Source organism: Leopardus geoffroyi, chromosome B4 (genome assembly GCF_018350155.1).
Source record: "Leopardus geoffroyi isolate Oge1 chromosome B4, O.geoffroyi_Oge1_pat1.0, whole genome shotgun sequence".
NCBI classification, from domain to species: Eukaryota; Metazoa; Chordata; class Mammalia; order Carnivora; family Felidae; genus Leopardus; species Leopardus geoffroyi.
Window position 1 is genome coordinate 90283457 of NC_059341.1, and position 24901 is coordinate 90308357.

Here is a 24901-nt window from a genome sequence, read left to right on the forward strand (position 1 = left end):
ACTCACAAATCCGAGATCAAGAGGTGAATGCTCTACTGACAGAGCCAGCCGGGCTCCCCCCCCCCCATTCTATTTTTAAATTTTATTTTTAACGTTTATTTATTTTTGAGACAGAGAAAGACAAAGCATGAATGGGGGAGGGGCAGAGAGAGGGAGACACAGAATCTGAAACAGGCTCCAGGCTCTGAGCTGTCAGCACAGAGCCCGACGCGGGGCTCGGACTCACGGACCGAGATCATGAGATCATGACCTGAGCCGAAGTCGGACGCTTAACCGACCGAGCAACCCAGGCGCCCCCCCCATTCTATTTTTAAATCACTGTGGACTGCTTACCTTTCCTAAAACATGTTCTACTTTTCCTGCCTCTATCTTCCTTTTTTTGTTGTCTTTTGTTTTTTATCCCTTCCAGCTGCAAGATCTCCCTCTCTGTGTGCACTGAAAATTCACCATCACTCTGGCATTTTGACTTCTCCCCACAACTGAATATTACCTTTCCCCCCTCTTTATTTTTTTTTTTAATATTTATTTATTTTGAGAGGGGAGGAGGTGCAGAGAGAGAGAGACACAGGATCTGAAGTGAGCTCTGTGCTAACAATAGAGAGTCCGATGTGGGACTCGAACTCACTGAAGACACTTAATATGTGTACTCTGTGTTATCTATGTTTATGCAAATGTCACACATTCTGGTTGAAATCAGCTTCTCAAAGATAGGAATTATGCCTTACTCATCGTTCTATCCTTTACAGGGCCTAACATCATGCCCTACACAGAACAAGAGATTATGAATGTATTTGAATTTAATTTTAATAAATTATTTATTTATATTATAAAATCTATATATTTCATTGACATAAGAAATGTTATACTTTACTATCTAAACTAACTGGATTTGAATTTAGAAGAACATTCTCTCCAAGTATCTTCTTCATTATTATATATATGAAATAAAACTCAGTCCAAAGCCATTAGTAGAGAAAAAGCATTAAAATGAGCAAATTGAAATATAAAATAAGTTTTAGTCAGCAAATTAAAAACATGCTCTGAACAAAATCTCACCTGAGAGAGGATTCATTCAAACTTCGGGGCTCTTTGCCTCTCCAAAAGACAGGGCCATTAATCTCTTCTTCAACTAAAAAGAAAGAAAAAAGAAAAAGAAAAAAATCATTTAATACTTTACATAATTTGATTTTATGAAGAAGATATAGTTACATGTACTGAATTGATGATTGCTCATAAATCCCCACAAAAACTTGCAAGTCCCATATTATAAGCTGGGCAGCGGTACCTGGGTGGCTGTCATTTGAGCATCTGACTTCGGCTCAGGTCATGATCTCTCGGTTTGTGAGATTGAGTCCCGCATCTGGCTTTGTGCTGACAGCTCAGAGCCTAGAGCCTGCTTCGGATTCTGTGTCCCCCTCTCTCTCTGCCCCTCACCTGCTCACACTCTGTCTCTCTCTCTCTCTCTCAAAAATAAACATACATTAAAAAATAAAACAAAACAAACAGGCCAAATGATAAGCTGGGCAGCTTGATGGAACAAAAGGAACTTTGGCTTTGATGTTAAAACATGTACTCAACTTCAGACCCTTGTAAAACATTACAATTTACAAGACTTTACCAGTTACTTTATCATTTTGGACCCAGTATCTTACTTTATAAAAATGAAGATGAAAGGCACCTGAGTGGCTTAGTCGGTTGAGTGTCCAACTCTTGATTTCTGCTTGGGTTGTTATCCCAGAATTGTGGGATTGACCCCATGTTGGGCTCGGTGCTGAGCCTGGAGACTGCTTAAGATTCTCCCTCTCTCTCCCTCTGCCCCTCTCCCCCACTGGCAGTCTCTATCTCTTTCTCAAAAATTAATTAATTAATTAATTAATTAAGATAATTCTGTGATTGAAAATAAGATAATGTGTATAAAAGTGACTCATGGTGCCTAGCAGAGTAGTTACACAATAAACATTAAAGTAAAAATCAGAGAACAGATCATAACTTGCATCAAGAAAATTATCATGTCCTCCCAATTATGTAAGTGTATTTTGTTTGCTTGCTTGGAGGAACAAATAATAACAGTATGTAATAAGTGTTTGGAACAAGAACCCAATGGGCCTTTCCACAGGCCATTTCAAGAGGTCAGTACTAGCCTTACTTTCTAGGCTCCAAGGGAACCTCGGTGTGGCCCTGTCAAACCACCTCCCCATCCCTGCAGGGATGCGCACGCCATACAGAGAGCCAGGGAAGGAAAAGCGAGAAAGCCCTGCTCCCACAGAGAATTCCTTTCGGGGATTTCGCTGGCTGTCAGCTGCTTCCTTTCTCGGTTTGCTTGCTTCTCTGTCCTCTTCCCTCCCTTTTAATTTTTGTCAGTTTATTTTTCTTTTGAGGTAAAATTTACATAATATGAAACCAAAATCTTAAGTGTGCTTTCACTGAGTTTGACCACATTCCTTTTGAACGCTTTGCACAATTCTCTGTTACTGTCATGGATCTGAGAGGAGCCAAGGCCCCTTCATGCCTGGGAGAAAGAACCCTCTCACCTCAGAGGGCCAAAGGTGATGCTGGATGGGGTCTTTAAAAAGATAGCTAGAGGGGCGCCTGCGTGGGTCAGTCGGTTGAGCGGCCAACTTCGGCTCAGGTCATGATCTCGTGGTCTGTGAGTTCGAGCCCCACGTCGGGCTCTGTGCTGACAGCTCAGAGCCTGGAGCCTGTTTCAGATTCTGTGTCTCCCTCTCTCTGACCCTCCCCCGTTCATGCTCTGTCTCTCTCTGTCTCAAAAATAAATAAATGTTAAAAATTAAATAGATAGATAGATAGATAGATAGATAGATAGATAGATAGATAGCTGGAGGGTACAGTCCATTCTGGCTTGCTCTGGTCTAGACATAAGATGTCAACACAGTCCCCTTGAAGTGCAGTATAGTTCATGAGATTTGGAGATCACGTGGGGAGTTGAGACAAAAAGTCTGTTAAAAAGTGGGAAACTGAAGGGTGCCTGGCTGCCTCAGTCTATAGAGCATGTGACTTTTGATCTCAGGGTTGTGAGTTCAAGCCCCACATTGGGTGTAAAGATTACATAAAAATAAAATCTTAAAAAAAATTTTTTTTTAATGTTTTTATTTTAATTTTGAGAGAGAGCGGGGCGCCTGGGTGGCTCAGTTGGTTAAGTGTCTGACTTCAGCTCAGGTCGTGATCTCGCGGTCTGTGTGTTCGGGCCCCGTGTTGGGCTCTGTGCTGACAGCTCAGAGCCTGGAGCCTGTTTCAGATTCTGTGTCTCCCTCTCTCTGACCCTCCCCTGTTCATGCTCTGTCTCTCTCTGTCTCAAAAATAAATAAAGGTTAAAAAAAAATTTTAATTTTGAAAGAGAGACAGAGCATGAGCAGGGGAGGGGCAGAGAGAGAGAGAGAGAGAGAGACACAGAATCTGAAGGAGGCTCCAAGGTCTGAGCTGTCAGTACAAAGCCCAGTGCGGGGCTCAAACCCATGAACGATGAGATCATGACCTGAGCCGAAGTCAGACACTTAACCGACTGAGCCACCCAGGCGTCCCTAAAAATATAATCTTTAAAAAAAAAGTAGGAAACTGCAGCTGCAGGGGGGGACTATGGGAAGGACCAAACTGTAGTGGTCATCTGTCATGTGGTCTTCTCAGAGCCTTCTTTCTTTGAGGAACTGTCCTCTTCCACAGTATGGATGCCCATCCCTTAAATAATTTTTTTAATTGTTTAGTTGTGAGAAGGAGAGAGAGAGAGAGAGCGCGCGAGTGGGTGAGGGGCAGAGAGAGAGGGAGACAGAATCCGAAGCAGGCTCCAGGCTCTGAGCTGTCAGCACAGAGCCCAATGAGGGGCTCAAACTCATGAACCTTGAGATCATGACCTGAGCCGAAGTCGGACGTTCAACCCAGGCGCTTGGGTGCCCATCTTTTAAAAAAAGAGACTGCTCCTTCTGATGAAGTAAGTGATGATTCAGCTCTAGGGTCCCTCATTTGTATGAGTTCCTTCCAAAGTCTTAGGAGAAGCCCTGACCATGTGTGCCAATGGTCAAATGTCTTTATAAAATCTGCAAAGGGAAGACATGTTAACCACAGTCATTCAAGACCACAGGCTCTCCCCACTTCAGTTTTCCTTCTGTCTCACTTCTTCTCTTGGGAGTGTCCACAAACGCTCTATGTTTGTGATTTCTTCTGCCTATCTATCTTGGGAGTGCTGCAGTCATTCTATTTGGTGTTTTAACTCTTTTTCTTAAAGAAGGCTCTGCACGTTGTATGAGCTTCAGTCCCCACAAAATCTGGATGCACCCCTATCCAAGCCATAGCTGACTGGTCTAGGGGTTGGCTCTGATCCAAGTTAGGCTGATCAATGTCTCCCTCTAGACTTGTGACATTTGGATGTGAGAGGCTGAGCTAGGAGTCTTTGAAACTAGCTGCATCCAGAAGAAAGTCTCTCACAGGCTGTTCAGGCTCAGGCACAGGCCTCTGGGTTTCTGGTCTTCCACTATTGGGTCCTTCTGTTCCCCTCTTGATTCCTTAGGAGACTCCAAAATCAATCAGTTTTTCCTACTTGTAAGTGAATAATTTTTACTAATTACATAGACTCCAAAATGAGTCAGTTTTTTCTACTTGCAAGTGAAAAACCTCTCCATAAGTCTAAGACCCCAGTCATCATAGACACTTCTAATAGTAGGCATTTCACAAACGTGGGTACTAAATGTGATACAAATAATGCCTTTGGTCATTGCTGGAATTAGGTAGAACATATTAGCGCTTGTGGTGCAGAGGTCAAACAGGTTTGAGCCCCTTGCTTCAGGACCACACATTACAGACTGTGTGGGAGGTGTACCACAGGGGTCCTGGGGATATAGCAGCACCTCCTGCAGGGGACAAACAGCTAGGAGGAGAGCTGGAAAGAAACAGAGCACAGCACTGTCAGCATACTGGAAGGGGGCAAGAAATCACTGAGGCTTTTCTATTAGGAAGTTCGTATTCCCTAAACAATGAATGTAAGTTGTCTCTTCAACATCATTTCATCCAAGTTCACTAACCAACCTTGAACTTTCTCTTTTTTGTGTGATGTCATCAAAAGGTTATGACCAAAAATGACTTTAGTGCCTATGTCCGTGCCTCTTTATGTTAGCTTTAAATTTCATTTGTAACAATGGGGTGGAGAACCTCAGGATCAGCTGTGATCTCCACTGAGAAATGAAGTACACTATGGTCTCTGTGTCTGCATCGGATAGGAGTTCTGATCTCCTGGATGCCAGTGGCCAGAGTCTGGCAGATACAAGGCCATAATGACAAGAGAGCCTGAATACAGATAACAGATGAGACCTATCCTCTGTCTGTTCCAGTATGTTCTCTAATGTGCACACAGCAGTTTACAGTCTTCTTCAGTAGCCTAGGTATGAAGTTTTTCCACCATTTAGCACAGTGGATATCTGATGGCATGTTCAGTAGTGCTGGTCAGCTGAGGAACATTTTTTTAAGTTTATTTTTATTATTTGAGAGAGAGAGAGAGAGCGAGCACACAAGCAGGGGAGGGGCAGAGAGAAGGAGAGAAAGAATCCCAAGCAGACTCTGCACCATCAGTGCAGAGCCCAATGCAGGGCTTGAACTCACAAACTGTAAGATCATGACCTGAGCTGAGATCAAGTCAGACGATTAACCGACTGAGCCACCCAGCCGCCCCTGAGGAATACTTTTTGGAAAGGATGCTACAAACACACACACACACACACACACACACACACACACACACACACACAAAACCACAACAGTGCTTTCTTACCTGCAAGATGTCCAGTTATATTTATCAAAACCCTATTCCTATGAGGAAGACTGCCAAGCCTACGTAAAAACTATCCACTAAACCTGAGAGACTCATCAATGCCTTGTCGCTTTAGTTTTTCCCATCTCATTGGTTTTAGAAAATATATAGGTTTTCGGTATAAAACAAAATCTCATATATTTATATAAAACCTAGGTTCAGTTTATGTTTCATCAAATTATTATGTTTCATTCTGGTTTGAGGATTAGTCTACTTCATGTTATGCCAGTGTTTCAAAATATACCCTAAAGCCATTAAGGTCTTTTCTATGCTTTTAGAACCGCAGTGACCATTTCTATAGCTACTAGACAGCTGTGGCTATTAAAATTAAAATTAAATTGAAATTCAGTTAGCACTACTCACATCTCAAGTGCTCAGTGGCTCAGGTGGCTCTTGGCTACTGTATTAGACATAATTCTACATACAGAACATCTCCCTCATTGCAGAAAGTTCTACTGGAAAGTGCTGTTCAAGAATGTACCTGAAACTAAAGGGCTAATAACCCAATTCATTCTAGAGCTTTAGCAGCTAGTGAGTGCCCCACTGTTGCTCTACTCCCATCAGCATTGTTCATTTAGAGTTAAACAACCATCCTCTTCCAGCTACACACAAAAAGTACAATTTAAAGTGCTACCTATGACCCATGTAAGGACACATAGAGAAAAGCCTCTTTTTCTATATATCTCCAGAAAAGTAGGGCCTAATTAGGAATCCTGTTGCAAATGCAATGAATAAACTAAGTATCTTTACTACAAATGATTTGCACTTTTGAGTTTCCTTTGTTAAGATAATCCAGTTGCTTTGAGTGCAAGCTCCTTTGCCACATGACACAAATATTCCCTAGGCTTTCGCCCTAGAGGTTTGCAGTAAGTTCTAATAATTATCTTTATTCAGATGCTCAGTAGTTAATGTGCGCTACTTCTCTAGCCATGATATCATCATTATTAACACTAATGGCTACAGTAATGACTGTTTTCAAGTAGATGGTCAGACAGGTTTGAGCCTCTCTCTTGCTTCAGGACCGCATATTACAGACTGTCTGGGAGGTGAATCATGAGGGTCCTGGGTATGTAGTCATACCCAACCCAGGGAACAAGCAGCTTGGCAGAGAACAGGAATCAGAGCACATTGCTGTTGGCATGCTGGAAGGGGGGACGTTTTTTATTCTCTAAGGTGTGCTGTGTATGACTCCTTGTGACAGTGGCAGTTTTGTGTTTTCAAAACTCATTGTATAAAGTGTTAGATGGAACCTTTAGAGAATAAAGTAAGGAAGGGGGAGTGGGTGAAAGTTATAAGTTTATGAACCAGCCATGCACATGAACACAAGCTAAATTTTTAAAAAAGTTTTCACTGCTTTTAGCATCATTTGCGAAGTTCCTAAGAACTTAAATTTTATAAAACTTTTACCTGTCATCAGCTTCTCTAATGTGTGTTTTTATCTTCTTATACATGTTGGGGGGAAAAAATCCAAGAATAATTATGCTCACGGACAAGGATAAATATGCATTTAAGGCAACCAACGCCAGTTAGGTTCCCTAATTAGTGTGACAAGAGACCTGGTGAGCAACCAGGGATTTAATGAGACTAATTACAACTCCTACAAATAGTTGCCATGCCATAGAGTGTCAGTGTGGAAAGGTGCTTATCCATGAGAGCGTACAAACACTGGACAGTTTTCTCACACTTTGTAGTTATTCAATACTCTAAGAATTCTGAGTCTGACTTGGAGTGAAGTCTAGTGAAGAATGAATTGGCTGGTGTGGGCTGGTCTGGCTACTCTGGCTAGAGGCCAGAAGTGGAAGGACTTATCCAGGAGCCCTGTCAGACTTCCTTCTGCCCCTCTTCTCCGCTAAGGATGCCATCTTAACAGCTGACTGCTTTCCTGCTGTGTGCCCTGCGTTGCCCACGTCATTTCATGTAATACAGCAACCCTGTGAAGCTAGTGATAGAGACCAGGAAACTGGAGCTCACAAAGGTTGTAACTTGTAGACGGTCACACAGCTGGGAAAGGTGGGAGCCAGGATTCAAATGTGGGTTTGGCGGATCCAAAGCCCATCCTCCTCTTCTCTGCCAATTATGGGGACTGATAGCTTAAAGGGCTCCTTTAGGTACATACACATTTCATATACATATATAAATAAGACCATGAAATAAGCAATGTAATGCTGAACTATGTGTTCTGTTTTCATCTATTCATCCTTAGGTTTTTAAAACATATTCATCAGAAACATTAACATAAAGCCCAAAATGTGAAGCATAAAAGCAAGTAAGCTCTAGTTGAGCTGGATGAGCGCCAGGAGCCCTGACTCCTCATCCTCCCCTTCTCTCTCCATCCCACTGTGAATTTTCTAGATCTCCTTGGGCACAGTGGGAAAATCATCTGCATCAGATGCTGAGCTCCCTGAAAACAAAATTAAAGATGGCCTTTCATCTTTCTGTCTAGGTGTGAAGCATACATAGTTCTTGGGTGAAAAGGTTCCCAACAAATACTTCTGAATGAAGACTGAATGCTGTTAATAACCATAATAAACCATATTTTTCAGGGTAGGACCCTGTGGCTCCCCTTGCTTGTGGGAGCCAAGATTCAAAGAGATGACCATCAGGGTTTTCCTAAAGCCAGGTTCACAATATTTCTGGTTATTTTCTACATATCTTCATGTATGGCAAGCTTTGCCCAGGCACTACGCTGCCAAGAATGGATGGGTCAGCTCACTAATCATCAGGGAATTGCAAAGCAAAACCACAGTGAGGGGCACCTGGGTGGCTCAGCTGGTTCAGCATCCGACCCCTGCTCAGGTCATGAGCCCTCATTGGGCTTTGCGCTGACAGCGCAGAGCCTGCTTCAGATTCTCTGTCTCCCCCTCTCTCTGCCCCTCCCTGACCATCTCTCTCTCTGTCTCTCTTTCTCAAAGACAAATTTAAACAAAACAAAACAAAACAAAAAAACCCACAAGATACCACCTCACAACTGTTAGGATAGTTAACCTCAAAAAGTCAAAAGATAACAAGTATTGATGAGGATGTAGAGAAAAGGGAACATTTGTGCACTGTTGGTAAGAATGTAAATTTGTGCGGCCACTGTGGAAAACAGTACGGAGGTTCTTCAAAAACCTAAAATAGGACTACCATATGATCCAGCATTCCCACTGTTGGGTTTATATCCGAAGCAAATAAAGTCATTATCTCAGATACTTGTACTCTCATATTCATAGCAGCATTATTTACAGTAACCAAGACATGGAAGTAACCTAAGTGTCCAGGAATACATGAATGGATAAATAAAATTGGGGGGGGGGGGGTGGAGCAGACATCCTTACACATGCATTTAGACTTTAAAAAAAGAAAAAAAAAATCCTGGGGTGCCTGGCTGGCTCAGTCAGTAGAGCATCTGATTCTTGATATTGGGGTCATGAGTTTGAGCCACATGTTGGGTGTAGAGAGTACTTAAGAAATAAATAAATTAAATAAAATATAAAAACCAGGAAATCCTGCCATTTGAGACAACATGGGTGAACCTGGAGGACATCGTGCTAAGTGAAATAAACTAGCACAAAAAGACAAACTCATAGTAACAGGTAGTAAGACAGTAGTTACCAGGGGCTGAGAGTTAGGGAAAAAAGGTAGATGTTAGTCAAAAGATAGATGTTCATTATAAAATAAATAAGTTCTGGAGACCAAAATGCACAACATGGTGAACAAAGTTAACAATAATATGGTGTATACTTGAAATTTGCAAAGGAAATAGATCTCAAATGTGTTCTCACCACACACGTACAAAATGACAACTATGAGAGTTGATTAGCCTGATTGTGGTAATCATTTCAAATGTACTCATATATCAAAACATCACATTAGACACCTTATATATAATTGTAATTTGTCAATCATACCTCAGTAAAGCTGGGGAGGAAAAAAAAGAACATTCTTTTTTGTCTCATAACGAAATACATCTTTTCTTGTGTCACTTTAAGAAGTATATTACTTACCTTTTTTGTTGTTAGAAGCGGCAATGAAATGGAAATGAGATGGATGAAATGGAAATGAGAATTTCTTGACACCTTTTGATTTTTCACACTCTTTTTTCAAAACATTTGAAGAATAGATGATACGAATATGTTGGTTGGTTTCTCTGTCTGGTGGACTCAGAAATTGTGGGTAATCATCAATCTGGAAAAAAAAAAATTGAACTGACTGAAGACAAATACAACTTTATCCTGTGATAATAAATCCCCTAAAGCTTAGGGCAAATTTAAACTCCATTCTTTCTTTTTTTTTTCTTTTTCCTCCTGGAATATCTTTTCTCTTGGTCAGGTTTCTCAATTCTTCCCCTATTTGTTTTAGTCTTTACTAAAAATATGCTCAGCAGCAGAACTCAAGTAACTATTTACACTATAGGATTGCGAAATAAATAGAAACTGTGTTTTTGTGTGTTAAAATATATCCCTCCCCATTTTCATTTTGAAAATAGATTTTTTAAAAGATCTTAAAAATGTAAAATTAATGGGTTTAACCTAGGATTTTTCTATGTAGTACCCAATGTCCATTTGTGGGGAACAGTGTACAAAGATTCTGGGAATACAAACATCTAAGTGTGAATTATTGGAAGTTTCCTGCTCCTAAATAGCTTTCTCTTCTCTCCAAAGTACTCCATTTTCTATTCTTTTTTAAGAAATTCTATTCTTGGTTAAAAAGAGAAGAGTTCTCAGTAAATACTTAGGATTTTTAGATCGTCTCTACTTCCCTTTTTATGACAGGGAGGCAGCAATAGCATCTGACTGAGAAGCTAAGCGTAGAGCCAGAGAATCACCAGAGGCATATTTAAAACCTTTAATCCAAGCATCAGGGGGAATACCTCTATAGACTTTTTTTTTTTTTAATGTTTATTTATTTTTGAGAGAGAGAGACAGAGACAGAGCATGAGTAGGGAAGGGGCAGACAGACAGAGACACAGAATCCAAAGCAGGATCCAGGCTCTGAGCTGTAAGCACAGAGCCCGATGAGAGGTTCAGACTCGTGAACTGCAAGATCATGACCTGAGCTGAAGCCTGACACTTAATGGACTGAGCCACTGAGGCGCCCCTCCTCTATAGACGTTTCGCAAGCACTTACAATTTGTATAAAAATGTTTCCAGTGATCATTCAATTTCATCATTCTCTTTTCACAAATATAGGAAGGAAATATCAAATAATGGCAATAATTTAAAAATCTAATTCAGAGGAATTAAAGATAGGAAGATAAATTAATGAAAAGCTATCAAGATCTACTCGAATTTAACTTTTGAAATTATTTTCAAATATATAGAGTAATTCAAACCAAGGTAACGAAGCATAGTCCAGTAGAGGTGTTCAAAGGATGTGCTTTCGTTAGTAATAAAAGTTTATATAATTAGTGGGGTGCCTGGCTGGCTCAATAGGTTAAGCGTACTACTCTTGATTTTTGGCTCAGGTCATGGTGAGCTCAAGCCCCTTGTCAGGCTCTGCACTGACAATGTAGAACCTGCTTGGGATTCTCTCTCCCTCTCTCTCTGCCCCTACTTCCCTCCCACTCTCTCTCTCTCTCTCAAAAATTTTTTTAAGTTTATAATTAGTAAAGGATCCTCTTCTGAGCAATATTTTTCAGAAACACCTTAAGCTATTTGAGACCTTCAAAGATATGCTTATAATGTTAGAATCCTGGGGCGCCTGAGTGGCTCAATCAGTTAAGCATTCGCCTCTGGCTCAGGTTATGATCTCACAATTCATGGGTTCGAGCCCTGCACTGGGCTCTGTGCTGAAAGCTCAGAGCCTGGAACCTGCTTCAGATTCTGTGTCCCCGTCTCTCTCTGCCTCTCCCCCACTTGTGCTCTGTCTCTGTCTCTCAAAAATAAATAAAAATTAAAAAAAAATTTTAAATTAGAATCCTATTACACATATGGCTAAGATTTTGTTTTGTGTAACTCTGTATTATATTTGTCTCTTGCCTTTGCCAGGAAAAATTATGAGAGGCTTTGATATGGGCAAAAAAGATGATCTAGCTGTTCTCCATCATTTATTGTCTTAGAGCTGTTTTAAAACACTGTAAATTGTAGGAGTGCCTGGCTGGCTCAGTCAGTAGAGCATGTGACTCTTAATCTTCGGGTTGTAAGTTCGAGTCCCATGTTGGGTCTAGAGGTTACTTTGAAAAAAAACAACAACAACACGCTAAGTGGTAGAAAACTGGTAATAGTGCAAATTATTCCAGTTCATACTGATACAAGTTGATTGTGTCCAGTAAAATGCAACTGATTACCACCCTTTGATAAAGAGAACAGTTGTTATGTATCTCAACCAATGAAATTGTGTTTCTATGTTTACATAGAAATTTCTTGTGAAATTATATGCTCTTTATCTAGGTGTCTGCAATTCAGAAAAGCCTTTTCCTCTGATTACATTGGTGGGCTACATTTTCCTCTTTCCAGAGGGTATTAATAAATTAATTAAACAGACTTCTGTTTTGATGACCTATAGAGATAAGCACTTATATAAGAATAAAAGTTCTATAATTCCCCCCAAAATAAGAAAATTTAACACCTAATACTTTATTTTTTTTTATTTTTTTAAGATTTTTTTTTTTAATGTTTATTTACTTTGAGAGAGGGAGCACACACATGCAAGCACAAGCAGGGGAGGGGCAGAGAGAGAGAGAGAGAGAGAGAGAGAGAGAGAGAATCCCAAGCAGGTTCTGTGCTTTCCGTGCAGAGCTCAACTCCGGGCTCGATCTCACAGACAGGGAGATCATGTCCTGAGCCCAAATCAAGAATCGGATGCTTAACCAACCGACTGAGCCACCCAGGAGCCCCCTTTTTTTCAATTTATATTTTTTAAGATTTTAAGTAAACGTGGGGCTGGAACTCACAACACTGAGATCAAGAGCTGCACACTCTGAGGCGCCTGGGCGGCTCAGTCGGTTAAGTGTCCGACTTTTGGTTTTGGCTGAGGTCATGATCTCACAGTTCATGAGCTTGAGCCCCGTGTCAGGCTCTGTGCTGACAGTATGGAGCCTGCTTGGGATTCTCTCTGTCTCCCTCTGTCTCAAAATAAATAAATAAACATAAAAAAAAGAAGAAGGACACTCGTTTAACCAGGTATGGCATTCCATTTTAAGGGCCAAATGCTTGGCTGTACTTATGGAACCAGTCCTTACACGCCCTCCCAGGAAAACCAGCCCAGAGACCTGGCTTACAGGTATTAAGAAGACTACTTCCTAGCAGGACAGGCAATCAAGAAATTTTCAGGACCTCAAAATTCACTCAAATTTATAGGTACTACACGAGAAATCTGGTGGAGCTTCTTGGGCCTGATTTCCTAGCCTAGGAAAAGCAAGTAATAAAGGCTTTTAAAAGTCGAACCTGACGTTCATAAAAACTTCTAGACAAAAGTTTTTGGAAAGTATTTTTAAGGAGGCCTATCTGGTAAATTAACACTCTTGCTGTACCTATGTAAATAATCAGGTCAACCTGAAGAGTCTTATTTTGTTACTGAGTGATCTTTTCTTTGAGATTATTATGATGGGTGATGTGGGACAGATTGTCAGGAAAAACTGTGAAAGACTTTCAAATGGGGAAGGGGGATCAGTAGGTATTCAGTTTAGCTCACCTATGCAGGCTGTCTATGCCTTTCATTGTCTTTGAGGTTATGGTACAATGCTGTAATTCATAGAAAACTTTTCTGTGTGTTTTTTTAAAACAAATAGAAACTTAAAATTTCTAACTGATACAGCTGTCAACTTTTGTCCTATTTTTTCCCTTTATGCTTAGGAATGTCTTCTGTACCCTGAAATCAAATACTCACCTATGTTTTATACTTTCCTTTATGGTTTTCTCTCTTACAGTTAGCTTTCCATCCTTCTGGAGTCTATAGAGAAGAGTGTTCCTTAAGACATACGTTGGTCTAACTGGCTGTGATTCCAAGTGTATTTAATATTAATCTGGTAATAATTAGGCTTCAAGTAGAGACTGAGTATAAATAAACATGTAATTATGTCTGCCTCAAATTGCTTATTAGAAGTTTGGGGAGGAGAAAAAGTACCTATAATAATTTGAATAATAATTCCACAGTTTATGGAACATGGCAAATACATAGTACTATATATATGAGGTAGTTATTATAAACCCCATTTTGCAGTGAGAAAACGAACATTCAGAGGATGTTAAGTTTACAAAACTGGTAAAAGGTGGAACTAGAATTACGAGATAAGGCAGTTGGTTTCCAAGGCCAATGTTATAAAAACGACTAAAGTTTAAGACCACAGCCCTAACTAGTGGTCAGAGGTAGGGATTTTGTCAGGGAAAAATAAAAGTGTTTCTATTCTAAAAGCAGGACTGGAGGGGCTTCTGGCTGGCTCAGTCTGTGGAGCCAATGAATCTGGATCTCAGGGTCATCTGCATGTTGGGCATGAAGCCTACTTAAAATTTTAAAAAATGTTAAAAAAAATTAAAATTAGGGGCACCTGGGTGGCTTGGTCAGTTAAATGTCCAACTCTTGATAATGGCTCAGGTCATGATCTCTCAGTCATGAGATCCAGCCCCAAGTCGGGGCCCTGGGCTGACAATGTGGAGCCTGCATGGGCTCTCTCTCCCTCTGCCCCTCCTCCGCCCACAAATGCTCGCTTGCTCTCTCTCTCTCTCTCTCTCTCTCTTTCTCAAAATAAATAAATAAATTTTTAAAAATATTTTTAGAAAATTAAAAAAAAAAAAAAAAAAACAGGGCTGGAATCCAAACAGTAATCAAACAGCTGGATTCATTATTGTGTAGGAGTTTCGGTCAAATTTTGCTAATTCTTTCACTTGAGACTGAAGTAGGGCCAGATCTCTTTTTTATTTAGTTGCTATAGTCACCGAGTTTGGTTAGCTTTGTCATTCAAGAACATAATACCTGGGGCGCCTGGGTGGCCCAGTCCGTTGAGCATCTGACTTAGCTCAGGTCATGATCTCATGGTTCCTTAGTTTGAGCACCCCATCAGGGTCTGTGCTGACAGCTCAGAGACTGGAACCTGCTTTAAATTGAGCCTCCCTCTCTCTCTGTCCCTCCCCCACTCATGCTCTGTCTCTCTCTCAAAACTAAATAAACATTTGAAAAAAAAATTTTTTTTAACATTTTTTTGGAAGCACCTGGGTGGCTCAGTCGGTTGAGCATCCGACCTTTGGCTCAGGTCATGATCTCACAGTTTGTGAGTTTGAGCCCTGCATCAGGCTCTGCGCTGGCAGCTCAGAGCCTGGAGCCTGCTGTGGATTCTCTCTCTCTCTCTCTCTCTCTCTCTCTCTCTTTCTACCCCCCTCTACCCCTCTCCCACTAGTGCTCTGTCTCTCAAAAATAAATAAATGTAAAAACAATTTTTTTTTTTTTTAACATTTATTTTTGAGAGACAGAGTATGAGTCGTGGAGGAGTGGAGAGAGAGGGAGACACAGAATCTGAAGCAGCTCTAGGCTCTGAGCTGTCAGCACAGAGCCCGATGCTGGGCTCAAACTCACAAACTGCGAGATCATGACCTGAGCCGAAGTCGGATGCTTAACTGACTGAGCCACCCAGGCGCCCCAAGAGGTTCCTGTTCTTTATCTGCTCATAGTACTACTCTAATGCTTCTAAATCCCAACAGTGTGTTTACCCATTCTTCTGCTGATGGACATTTACGTTGTTTGTTGTTTTTGTTTTTGTTTTAATTTTTTAATGTTTATTTATTTGAGACAGAGAGAGACAGAGCATGAGTGGGGGAGGGGCAGAGAGAGAGGGAGACACAGAATCAGAAGCAGGCTCCAGGCTCTGAGCTATCAGCACAGAGCCCAATGATGGGCTCAAACTCACAAATTGTGAGATCATGACCTGAGCAGAAATCAAGAGTCAGACGCTTAACCAACTGAGCCACCTACATACCCCTAAAAAAAGTATTTAAAAAAAGAACATAATACCTTCCTTAAATACCCTGTGGTGGCATTTATTTGTATAAATATTTTCTGTATTCATTGGCATGGAAAGACATCCATGACATGCTGTAAAGTAAAAATAAGATTACAGACTGATATGTGGAATGTGGTTCCATATGTGTTAGTGCACAGAACACGGTTTGGAATGTTACGTGGTTAACTGTAGTTATCTCTGGGTGGTGAGATTTGTTCAAAGATAAACTGAAGCAATGTTAAAAATTTTAAGAGTCTATTTGGGCAAAAACCGATTCAAATCAGGCAGCATCCAATCTAGCAGATAGAAAGGTACTCCAAGGGGCTGTACAAAATGAAAAGACTTTTAAGCAGAAGGGAGTGGGAACAAGGAAGTTATACTTGGCAAAAATGTTAGTTATTGCAAAGTTACTTTCCTTTAGGAGATAGTAAAGGTCTACCAGGCAGATTACCCAACTAGTGCTCATCAGGAGGTTCCTGATTCACTGGTTTAAGATTCCATTTCTGGGAGAGATGAAAATGGAATTAGGTTAAGTCTCCATTTGGGGCCTGTCTTTTAACATTATAAGTACAATGAGTACATAATTTAGTTTTACCTATTTTAATTCTAAGAATCATCTACATGTTATGACAAAGACAGTTGTTTCACTGATTTGTAAAATATTTCAGCTGGTAGCCCTAGCATCTCATAGTCCTAAAGCACAAATGTGTCACTCTGTCACCAAAGAACTAAAGGGGGGTGGGCAGTGAGGACAACATCTAGCATGATGCATGAAGGCAGTCTACAGCAACATGACTTTTAAAAAGGCATTTCTGTGCACACTGTGAGGCCTCCCGCTATAAGGGAGGTGGTAAATGATTATAGTGATGACTGCCACACAGCCAAGGGGACACATCGTATTCTATAAAAGGGTGGATGACATCGGATAAACGGACAGTAACGGTGAACAGTGGTAGTGCCATAATGATCTATCACTTTTCACTTGCTCGATTCTCTTATTGGTTCATCTAACAGTCACAATCTCAGTTGCAAATAAAGAGATTATAGTATAAAGTGTATATATGCATATATATATGTATATATACTATAAAGAGATTATAGTATGACTACAATACTGTAGATAGAACAAACTTTTTTTTTTTTTTTTCAACGTTTATTTATTTTTGGGACAGAGAGAGACAGAGCATGAACGGGGGAGGGGCAGAGAGAGAGGGAGACACAGAATCGGAAACAGGCTCCAGGCTCTGAGCCATCAGCCCAGAGCCTGACGCGGGGCTTGAACTCACGGACCGCGAGATCGTGACCTGGCTGAAGTCGGACGCTTAACCGACTGCGCCACCCAGGCGCCCCAGAACAAACTTTTACAGAAACATTTAATTCAACTTGGACTTGAATTACAAGGACACGTTAGAGTAAGGAAGGTCATTTCTCACTCTCACTCTGTTTTTTGCATTTAAATTAAAAAAAAAAAAAATCAGTCTTTTGTAAAGACCACAGCATGTTTGTGAAGCATGAGAGGACCACCCAGGAGCTAAGCAAGGCTAATTTACACATCCATGGGAGGTAAAAAGTTTTCTGACTAGGAGGCTTCTCCACTGTCAGGCAAGGAGACTTGGTCCAAAGAATATGCCTTCAGTGCCTGAAGGAAGAAAATAAAGCTCTTCAGTGGGACACAGTTGAACTCAATCCTATGTTAGCAATTTATTTTAGACCTAGTGTTATCTGAAAAGCAAATTTTTGCATTTACACCAGAGACATCATTAGGAAATTCAAAGCCAGAGTTTCTAGTTTGCCCCAAAGCAAGAAAAGATATAGGTAGGTAGGTAGGTAGATAGGTAGGTAGATGATAGATGTCATGCTCCTACAGAACTACTTTGTTTAAAATTTTCTTACTTTAGGGGTGCCTGGCTGCTCAGTCAGTAGAACATGTGACTCTTGATCTCCAGGTCCATGAGTTTGAGCCCCATGTTGAGGTACAGTTTACTTTTATGAAAAAATTAAAATTTTCTAACTTTATGTCTTAGAAATAAGCTTTAGTAGCTTATTTTAAGTAAGCTTAAATACTTTAAATAGTTTAAAATAAGCTAAGTAGTAATAATTTAAATCTTATTTGTAAACAAATATTTAGCTTATTTACGTGGGAAATAAGTTAACATTATTCATTGTATCATATAGCATTGAATTTATGTTTTTAGGACTATTTATCAAAGTTGAAAGAAGTGCTTTTACCCCGACACCTTTTAATACAGATAATAATACCTGAATATTGGGGCTCCTGGGTGGCTCAGCTGGGTGAGCGTCCGACTTTGGCTCAGGTCATGATCTTGCAGCTTGTGAGTTCAAGCCCTACGTCGAGCTCTGTGCTGACAACTCAGAGCCTGGAGCCTGCTTCAGATTCTGTCTCCCCCTTTCTCTGCCCCTTCCATGCTCATGCTCTGTCTCTCTCTGTTTCTCAATAATAAATAAATGTTTAAAAAAAATTTTTTTTAAGTTTAAAAAAAATATCTGAATATCTCCATGAAAATAATTTTAGAACTGCAAATCAGGAAACAGGAAATTTTTTCTTTTTTCTTTTTTTGTTTTTTTTTTAGTTTATTTTTTTAACTTACATCCAAGTTAGCATATAGTGCAACAATGATTTCAGTAGATTCCTTAATGCCCCTTACCCATTTAGCCCATTCCCCCTCCAGTAACCCTCTGTTTGTTCTCCATATTTAAGAGTCTCTTATGTTTTGTCCCCCTCCTTGTTTTTATATTATTTTTGCTTCCCTTCCCTTATGTTCATCTGTTTTGTCTCTTAAAATCCTCATATGAGTGAAGTCATATGATATTTGTCTTTCTCTGACTAATTTCACTTAGCATAATACCCTCTAGTTCCATCCACATAGTTGCAAATGGCAAGATTTCATTCTTTTTGATTGCCGAGTAATACTCCAGTGTGTGTGTGTGTGTGTGTGTGTGTGTGTGTGTGTGTATGTGTGTGTGTGTGTGTGTGTGTACACACACGACATCTTAATCCATCCATCCATTGATGGATGTTTGGGCTCTTTCAATACTTTGGCTATTGTTGATAGTGCTGCTATAAACATTGGGGTGCATGTGCCCCTTGTGAAACAGCATACCTGTATCCCTTGGATAAATACCTAGTAATGCAATTGCTGGGTCTCTCTTTTTTATGTTTTTTGTTTATTTTTGAGAGAGAGAGAGAGAGAGAGAGAGACAGAGCATGAACGGGGATGGGCAGAGAGAGACGGAGACACAGAATCCAAAGCAGGCTCCAGGCTCTGAGCTGTCAGCAGAAAGCCTAACGCAGGGCTCAAACCCACGAACTGTGAGATCATGACCTGAGTTGAAGTCAGATGCTTAACTGACTGAGCCACCCAGGTGCCCCAGAATAGACTTTTTTCTATGATTCGCTGACATACAAAGTCTCATATACAATTAAATCAAACTATTTACATTTATTTGATAAATCACCTGTTTTAAATACAATTGCATGAAATTACTATTGACCCAGTGCTATACTTATACTTCTCCACTAATATAAACTGTACCTTTAGCTTATCTTTTCTCATTAGAAACTGAGGTTGGCAAGTTGGAGTTATTTGTAGATGACCTCCTAAATTCTTCCAGTCAATATTATAAAAACTCTAAGACCATTCATAAGTTGTAGCACTTTCTTTTTTATCTTTAAAAAAAATTTTTTTTTTTTAGTTTATTTATTTTCAGAAAGAGAGTGAGCACATGCAGGGGAGGGGCAGAGAGAAGAGACAGAATCCCAAGCCAGCTCCACACCATTAGCACAGAGCCCGATGTAGGGCTGAAACTCATGAACCGCAAGATCACGACCTGAGCTGAGATCAAGAGCTGGACGCTTAACCAACTGAGCCACCCAGGCACCCCTTTTTCCTTTTTTTTTTTATGTTTATTAATTTATTTTGAGAGAGAGAATGAGAGAGAGAGAGAGAGCATGCAGGGAGAGGGGCAGAGAGAGGGGGAGAGAGAAAACCCAAGCAGGCTCTGCACTGTCAGCACAGAGCCTGATGCGGGGCTCGATCCCACGAACTGAGAGATCACGATCTGAGCCAAAATCAAGAGTCAGATGCATAACAGACTGCGCCACCAGGCACCCCTCTAGCACTTTCTAATGCCTGACCTGCCTTTTTGTGCCCCTGAGAAAGTTTCCTACTGTATAACCACCATCACTATTACTTGGAGCCATGTGGTACTCCAACTGTAAGATTTGGGCCTTGGGAAAAATCTTTTAAAAATATCTTAGGAGATAATCAACGAGCTCTGGAATATTCTGACAGCCTGATACAAGTGTGTATTGGGCCATCCTGTATCAGTTTGAGCAGATAAATTTATTCTGACAGTGTAATCTGCAGTACACACCTGGTTTTTCTGGGGGTGAGGGTAAGAAGGTGGAAGGGGGGCTGGAGTCTGAGTAGCTGAGGTCACTCATGTAGGCTCTGCATGCGCATGTGTCCATCTGCAATACAAATTCTGTACACCAAGGCTCAGTTGAACTTGGTAGTACGATGCACATATTGCTGGGAAGATTAAGTACATCCGTGGTACTCTGATAGGAGAGGACACCTGGAAGCATGCACTAGGTTCTCCTGGATTTTATCTCATGCACCATTTTTCCCTTTGTTGAATTTAATCTGAATCTTCTCCTTATCATCAACCATTTGAATCTTGTGAGTCCTTCTGCTGAATCATCAAGCATGAAGGGCAGTCTTGGAGACCTCCTACACAGTAGGACGATCTTACCCAGCCACAAGGCCATTGGCTGAGACTACTGGTTCTGCCTCCTTTGGGCACTACCAGTTTTGCCCTTTCCCCACGCTAAGAGTCAGAGAGGGCCAGCCCACCTTCATTCTTCCCCTTCAAAGGATTCATAAGGATTCTGATCCTTGTGGCCAGATCCTCACCAGAGTAAAGATGGGGGAAGAGGAAGAATTCAGTGTTCAAACAGTGTCACATAGAATACAGTAAAGCTAACATTTATTGAGCACTTATTATGTGTTCTTTTAAGTGCTTTATACATAGGATTTCACTGAATCCTCAGAGACCTGCTCAGGGTTGCACTGCTAGTATGTGGCAGACCAGATTCAAAGTGAAACCTGTGCTCTTGACTTATACAAAATGACACACAAAGAATGAAACATACATATGCTGAGAAACTAACTGCACTGTGGGTCAGAAAATAAGATTGTTTCTATTAGGAGGCAAAACAGTGTCACCATGACGTGGATTTTTGTATTCTTTCTCACTGTGAGACACTAAGAAGAAAGACTTTATTTACAAACATGATTCCTGTCATAACAAATGTCACACAACCCTCAAAAATTCCAAATTTCTTAATTCCTGAATTGACCCATTTTGCTCAAGTGGCTCTCATTTCTTACGCATTCTGATGAATTGCCCACCTGCAGAGTTCCTATCAAAAGCCTGACATCAAAGAGGGATTAAAACATGAAAGAGAATCTCAGGTTCAGAAAGCCTGAGAAAAAATGAACTTATCATAAAATAATGTACAAAGATCAGGATTAAAATCACTTAAAAGCAAACTTCTGAGCCGAAGATACTAAAGTGTCTGAAAGGAGGGGCACCTGTCTGGCTCAGTTAGGAGCATGCGACTCTTGATCTCGGGGTCATGAGTTCAAGCCCCATGTTGGGTGTGGGGATAATTTAAATAAATATTTTTTTTAAAAAGCACAGACTGAGGTCAAAAAATAAATAAATAGAAAATAAAGTGTGCCCCCCAAAGCCATTAGGCAGACAGCGAACTAATTAGTATATACTATTCTAATTAAATTCTTACAGATCAATTCGTTATTTTGTGCCCTAATTTTTTTTTTTAAGTTTATTTAATTTGAGAGAAAGAGAGAGAATGCAGGAGGGGCAGAGAGAGAGGCAGAGGAATCCTAAGCAGGCTCTGTACTGTCAGCACAGAGCCCAGTATGGGCTCGAACCCACAAAACTGCGAGATCATGACCTGAGCCCAAATCAAGAGTTGGTCTCAGGGGCACCTGGGTGGCTCAGTTGGTTAAGTGAGTTTGAGATCCATGTTGGGCTCCAGACTGACGTGTGGAGTCTGCTTGGGATTCTCTCTCTCTCTCTCTCTCTCTCTCTCTCTCTCAATCTCTCTGCCCCACCCCTACTTGTGCTGTTTCTGTCCCTCTCAAAATAAATAAATAAACTTAAAAAAAAAGAAAAAGTCAGATGCTAAACTGAGCCACCCAGGTGCCCTTCTCCTGTCTAGTTTAAAAGATAATTGTATAAAGCTGTAATTATAAATCTGTGTTGATGGACACTTAATGTAGAAACTGTAATGTGTATGATAATAACAGCACAAAGGAGTGGGGAGCGAACAGACTTATATTTTTGTATACTATTGAAATTGATAATGATCTGAGCTACACTGTTATAAAGTAGGATGTACATTGTACATCCCCAGGGCAAACATTGATTTAAAAACTCCAAAATACATAGTATAAAAGAAGTCACAAGAGAATTCAAATTGGATACTAGCAAATACCTATTTGACACAAAGGAAGGCAGTAATAGGGAGGAAATAGGGGGAAAAAGACATATGAAAACAAATAGCAATAGAACAGATGTAAACCCTGCCTTATCAGTAATTATACTACTGCGAATGGATTAGACACTCCATTCAAAGTCAGGGATTGAAAGGATAGATTTTAAAAACATGATTTGACTAATGATTCACTTGTACTATAACAAGAGACTCACTTTAGACTCAAAAACACAAATAGGTTGAAAGTAAAGGGATGGGAAAGATATACTGTGCAAACAGCAAGCAAAAGACAGCTGAAATGGTGATAGTACTCTTAGACAAAATAAGACTCAGTGCAAAAAAAATTTTTACTAGAGGGGAACCTGGCTGTCTTAGTTGTAAAACATGCAACACTGGATCTCAAGGTCGTGAGCTCGAGTCCCATGTTGGGCATGGGGTTTACTTAATAAAAACATATATATATATATATTATATATATATATATAATATATATTATATATATATATATTATATATATAATATATATATAATATATATTATATATATATATTTAAAATATATATATATAATATATATATATTTAAAATATATATTTTTTAAATTGTACAAGAGACAATTTATAATGATAACAGTTCAATCCATCAAGAAGTTATGACAATTATAAGCATATATGTACCTAAGAATAGAACCCCAAAATACATGAAGCAAAAACTGAAAGAATTGAAGACAGAAATAAACTCAACCATAACAGCTGGAAACTTCAATACCCTACCTAAAAATTAGAGCAGAAATTAGTGAAATGGTGAATAGAAAAACAATAAGGAAAATCAACCAAACCAAAAATTGATTCTTTGAAAATCAACATAACTGACAATCCTTTAACAAGATTGACCAAGAAAAAAAGAGAGAAGACTCAATCTATACCTAAAATCAGGTATAAAAGGAGATAGTATCAACCTTACAGAAATAAAAAGTATAAGGGAATCCTATGAACAACTGAATACCAACAAATTAAAATGCCTGGATAAAATAGACCAATTCCTAGAAAGACAGGAACTACCAAAACTAACTCAAGAGAAGTAGAAAATATGAGTAGACCGTTAACAGCAATATGAATAGAACTATGAGAGATTGAATTAGTAACAAAAAAAACTTCCCACAAAGAAAGGTACAGTAATACATGGTCTCATTGGTGAATTCTACCAAATGTTTAAAGAATTAACACCAATCCCTCACAAACTCTTCCAAAAAGTAGAAGAGGACCAAACACTTCCTATATTATTCTGATACCAAAACCAGACAAAGGCATCATAAGAAAACTACAGACCAATAATATTTCTTGTAAATATAGATGTAAAAGTCCTCAACAAAATGCTTACAAACCAAATCCACAGAAATGTATTAAAAAAAGATTAAAAGGCACTGGAGTTGAGAGTTATAGATCTAACAGAAGACCTTAGCACAAGCATTTACCCATTCAGTTATCTCCCTTGTTCAAGAAAATTCTAAATAAAGTATCACTGACAGAAATGGTGACACTTGACTTTCATGATGTCGTTTTTTCCCCCCATTTAGAAAATACAGGTTTAAGAGATTATTATTATTAGAATTGCTCTAATCCCTTCATTTACCACCTGGCCTATTCCATATTCAGTAGGAAAGGTAGGGTTTTTGTTTGTTTGTTTAATTTACAAAGTTAGTAGTTTCTCTATTTAAAAAGTGATGGCGAACAGGAACTTTATTATGATAAGACCTGATTAAAATATGTATTCTCGAGGAAAACAGCCCCAGGAAGAAATAATCAGCAAATCCAGAGGAGACATTCTACAAAAAAAAAAAAAAAAGGGGCCATCTCTTCAACATGTAAAAACAAGGCAAGGAGGGGTGGTGATACTGTTAGTCTAAAAAGGGGTCCAGGAGACAGAACAACCCACACATTTGACCAGCACAAAAAGACAAAAAGATGTGACTATTGATGGGAAGTAATAGGAAATAAACAGCACCAGCTAGGAGTATTGTTGTCAAAACACTGCCCCTGGATCTTCCCCAGTTTAAAGCAACTATAGTGGATGAAGGACATGCCCAAGGATTCCAGATCCAGATTGTGGAAAATTCTCCAGAATAAGTGACCTCATTTCTCCAGCAAATAACTGACAGAAAAATGAAAGAGGAAGGAAGAACTGTCATAGATTAAAAGGGATTTAAGAGACAGATAACCAAACACAATTTGGTGGGGACCATTATTTGAATCCTAATTCAAACAAACCCACTATGGAGAGAGCCAAAGCATAAGAGACTCTTAAAAACTGAGAACAAACTGAGGGTTGATGGGGGGTGGAAGGGAGGAGAGGGTGGGTGACGGGTATTGAAGAGGGCATCTTTTGGGATGAGCACTGGGGGTTGTATGGAAACCAATCTGACAATAAATTTCATATATTAAAAAAAAACCCACTATAAAGAGACATTTTTTAAGGGGTACCTGGCTGGCTCAGTCAGTTGATCTTGGGGTTGTAAATTCAAACCCCATGTTGGGTGTAAACATTACTTAAAAATAAAATCTTAAAAAAAAAAAAAAAAGACATAAACCAGAGGAAAAGTCAAAAGGGAAAATCTGAAGGTAGACACCACG

General features: G+C 39.8%; 2 protein-coding genes across 9 annotated transcripts in view; one reads left to right on the forward strand and one right to left on the reverse strand.

Moving 5' to 3' along the window:
- The window catches only part of XPOT (exportin for tRNA), a 165537-nt gene that overhangs the window by 81307 nt on the left and 59329 nt on the right, over positions 1-24901 (forward strand). The gene's annotated exons all lie outside the window — the stretch shown is intronic.
- The window catches only part of CB4H12orf56 (chromosome B4 C12orf56 homolog), a 114351-nt gene that overhangs the window by 77088 nt on the left and 12362 nt on the right, over positions 1-24901 (reverse strand). For all 7 annotated transcript variants that reach the window (XM_045464990.1, XM_045464991.1, XM_045464988.1 and 4 more), the window contains exons 2-3: positions 9799-9979; positions 1057-1129 (exon numbers count right to left, since the gene is read on the reverse strand). In XM_045464990.1, coding sequence (XP_045320946.1) covers positions 1057-1129; positions 9799-9979 — 254 coding nt within the window. The remainder of the gene's footprint in view (positions 1-1056; positions 1130-9798; positions 9980-24901) is intronic.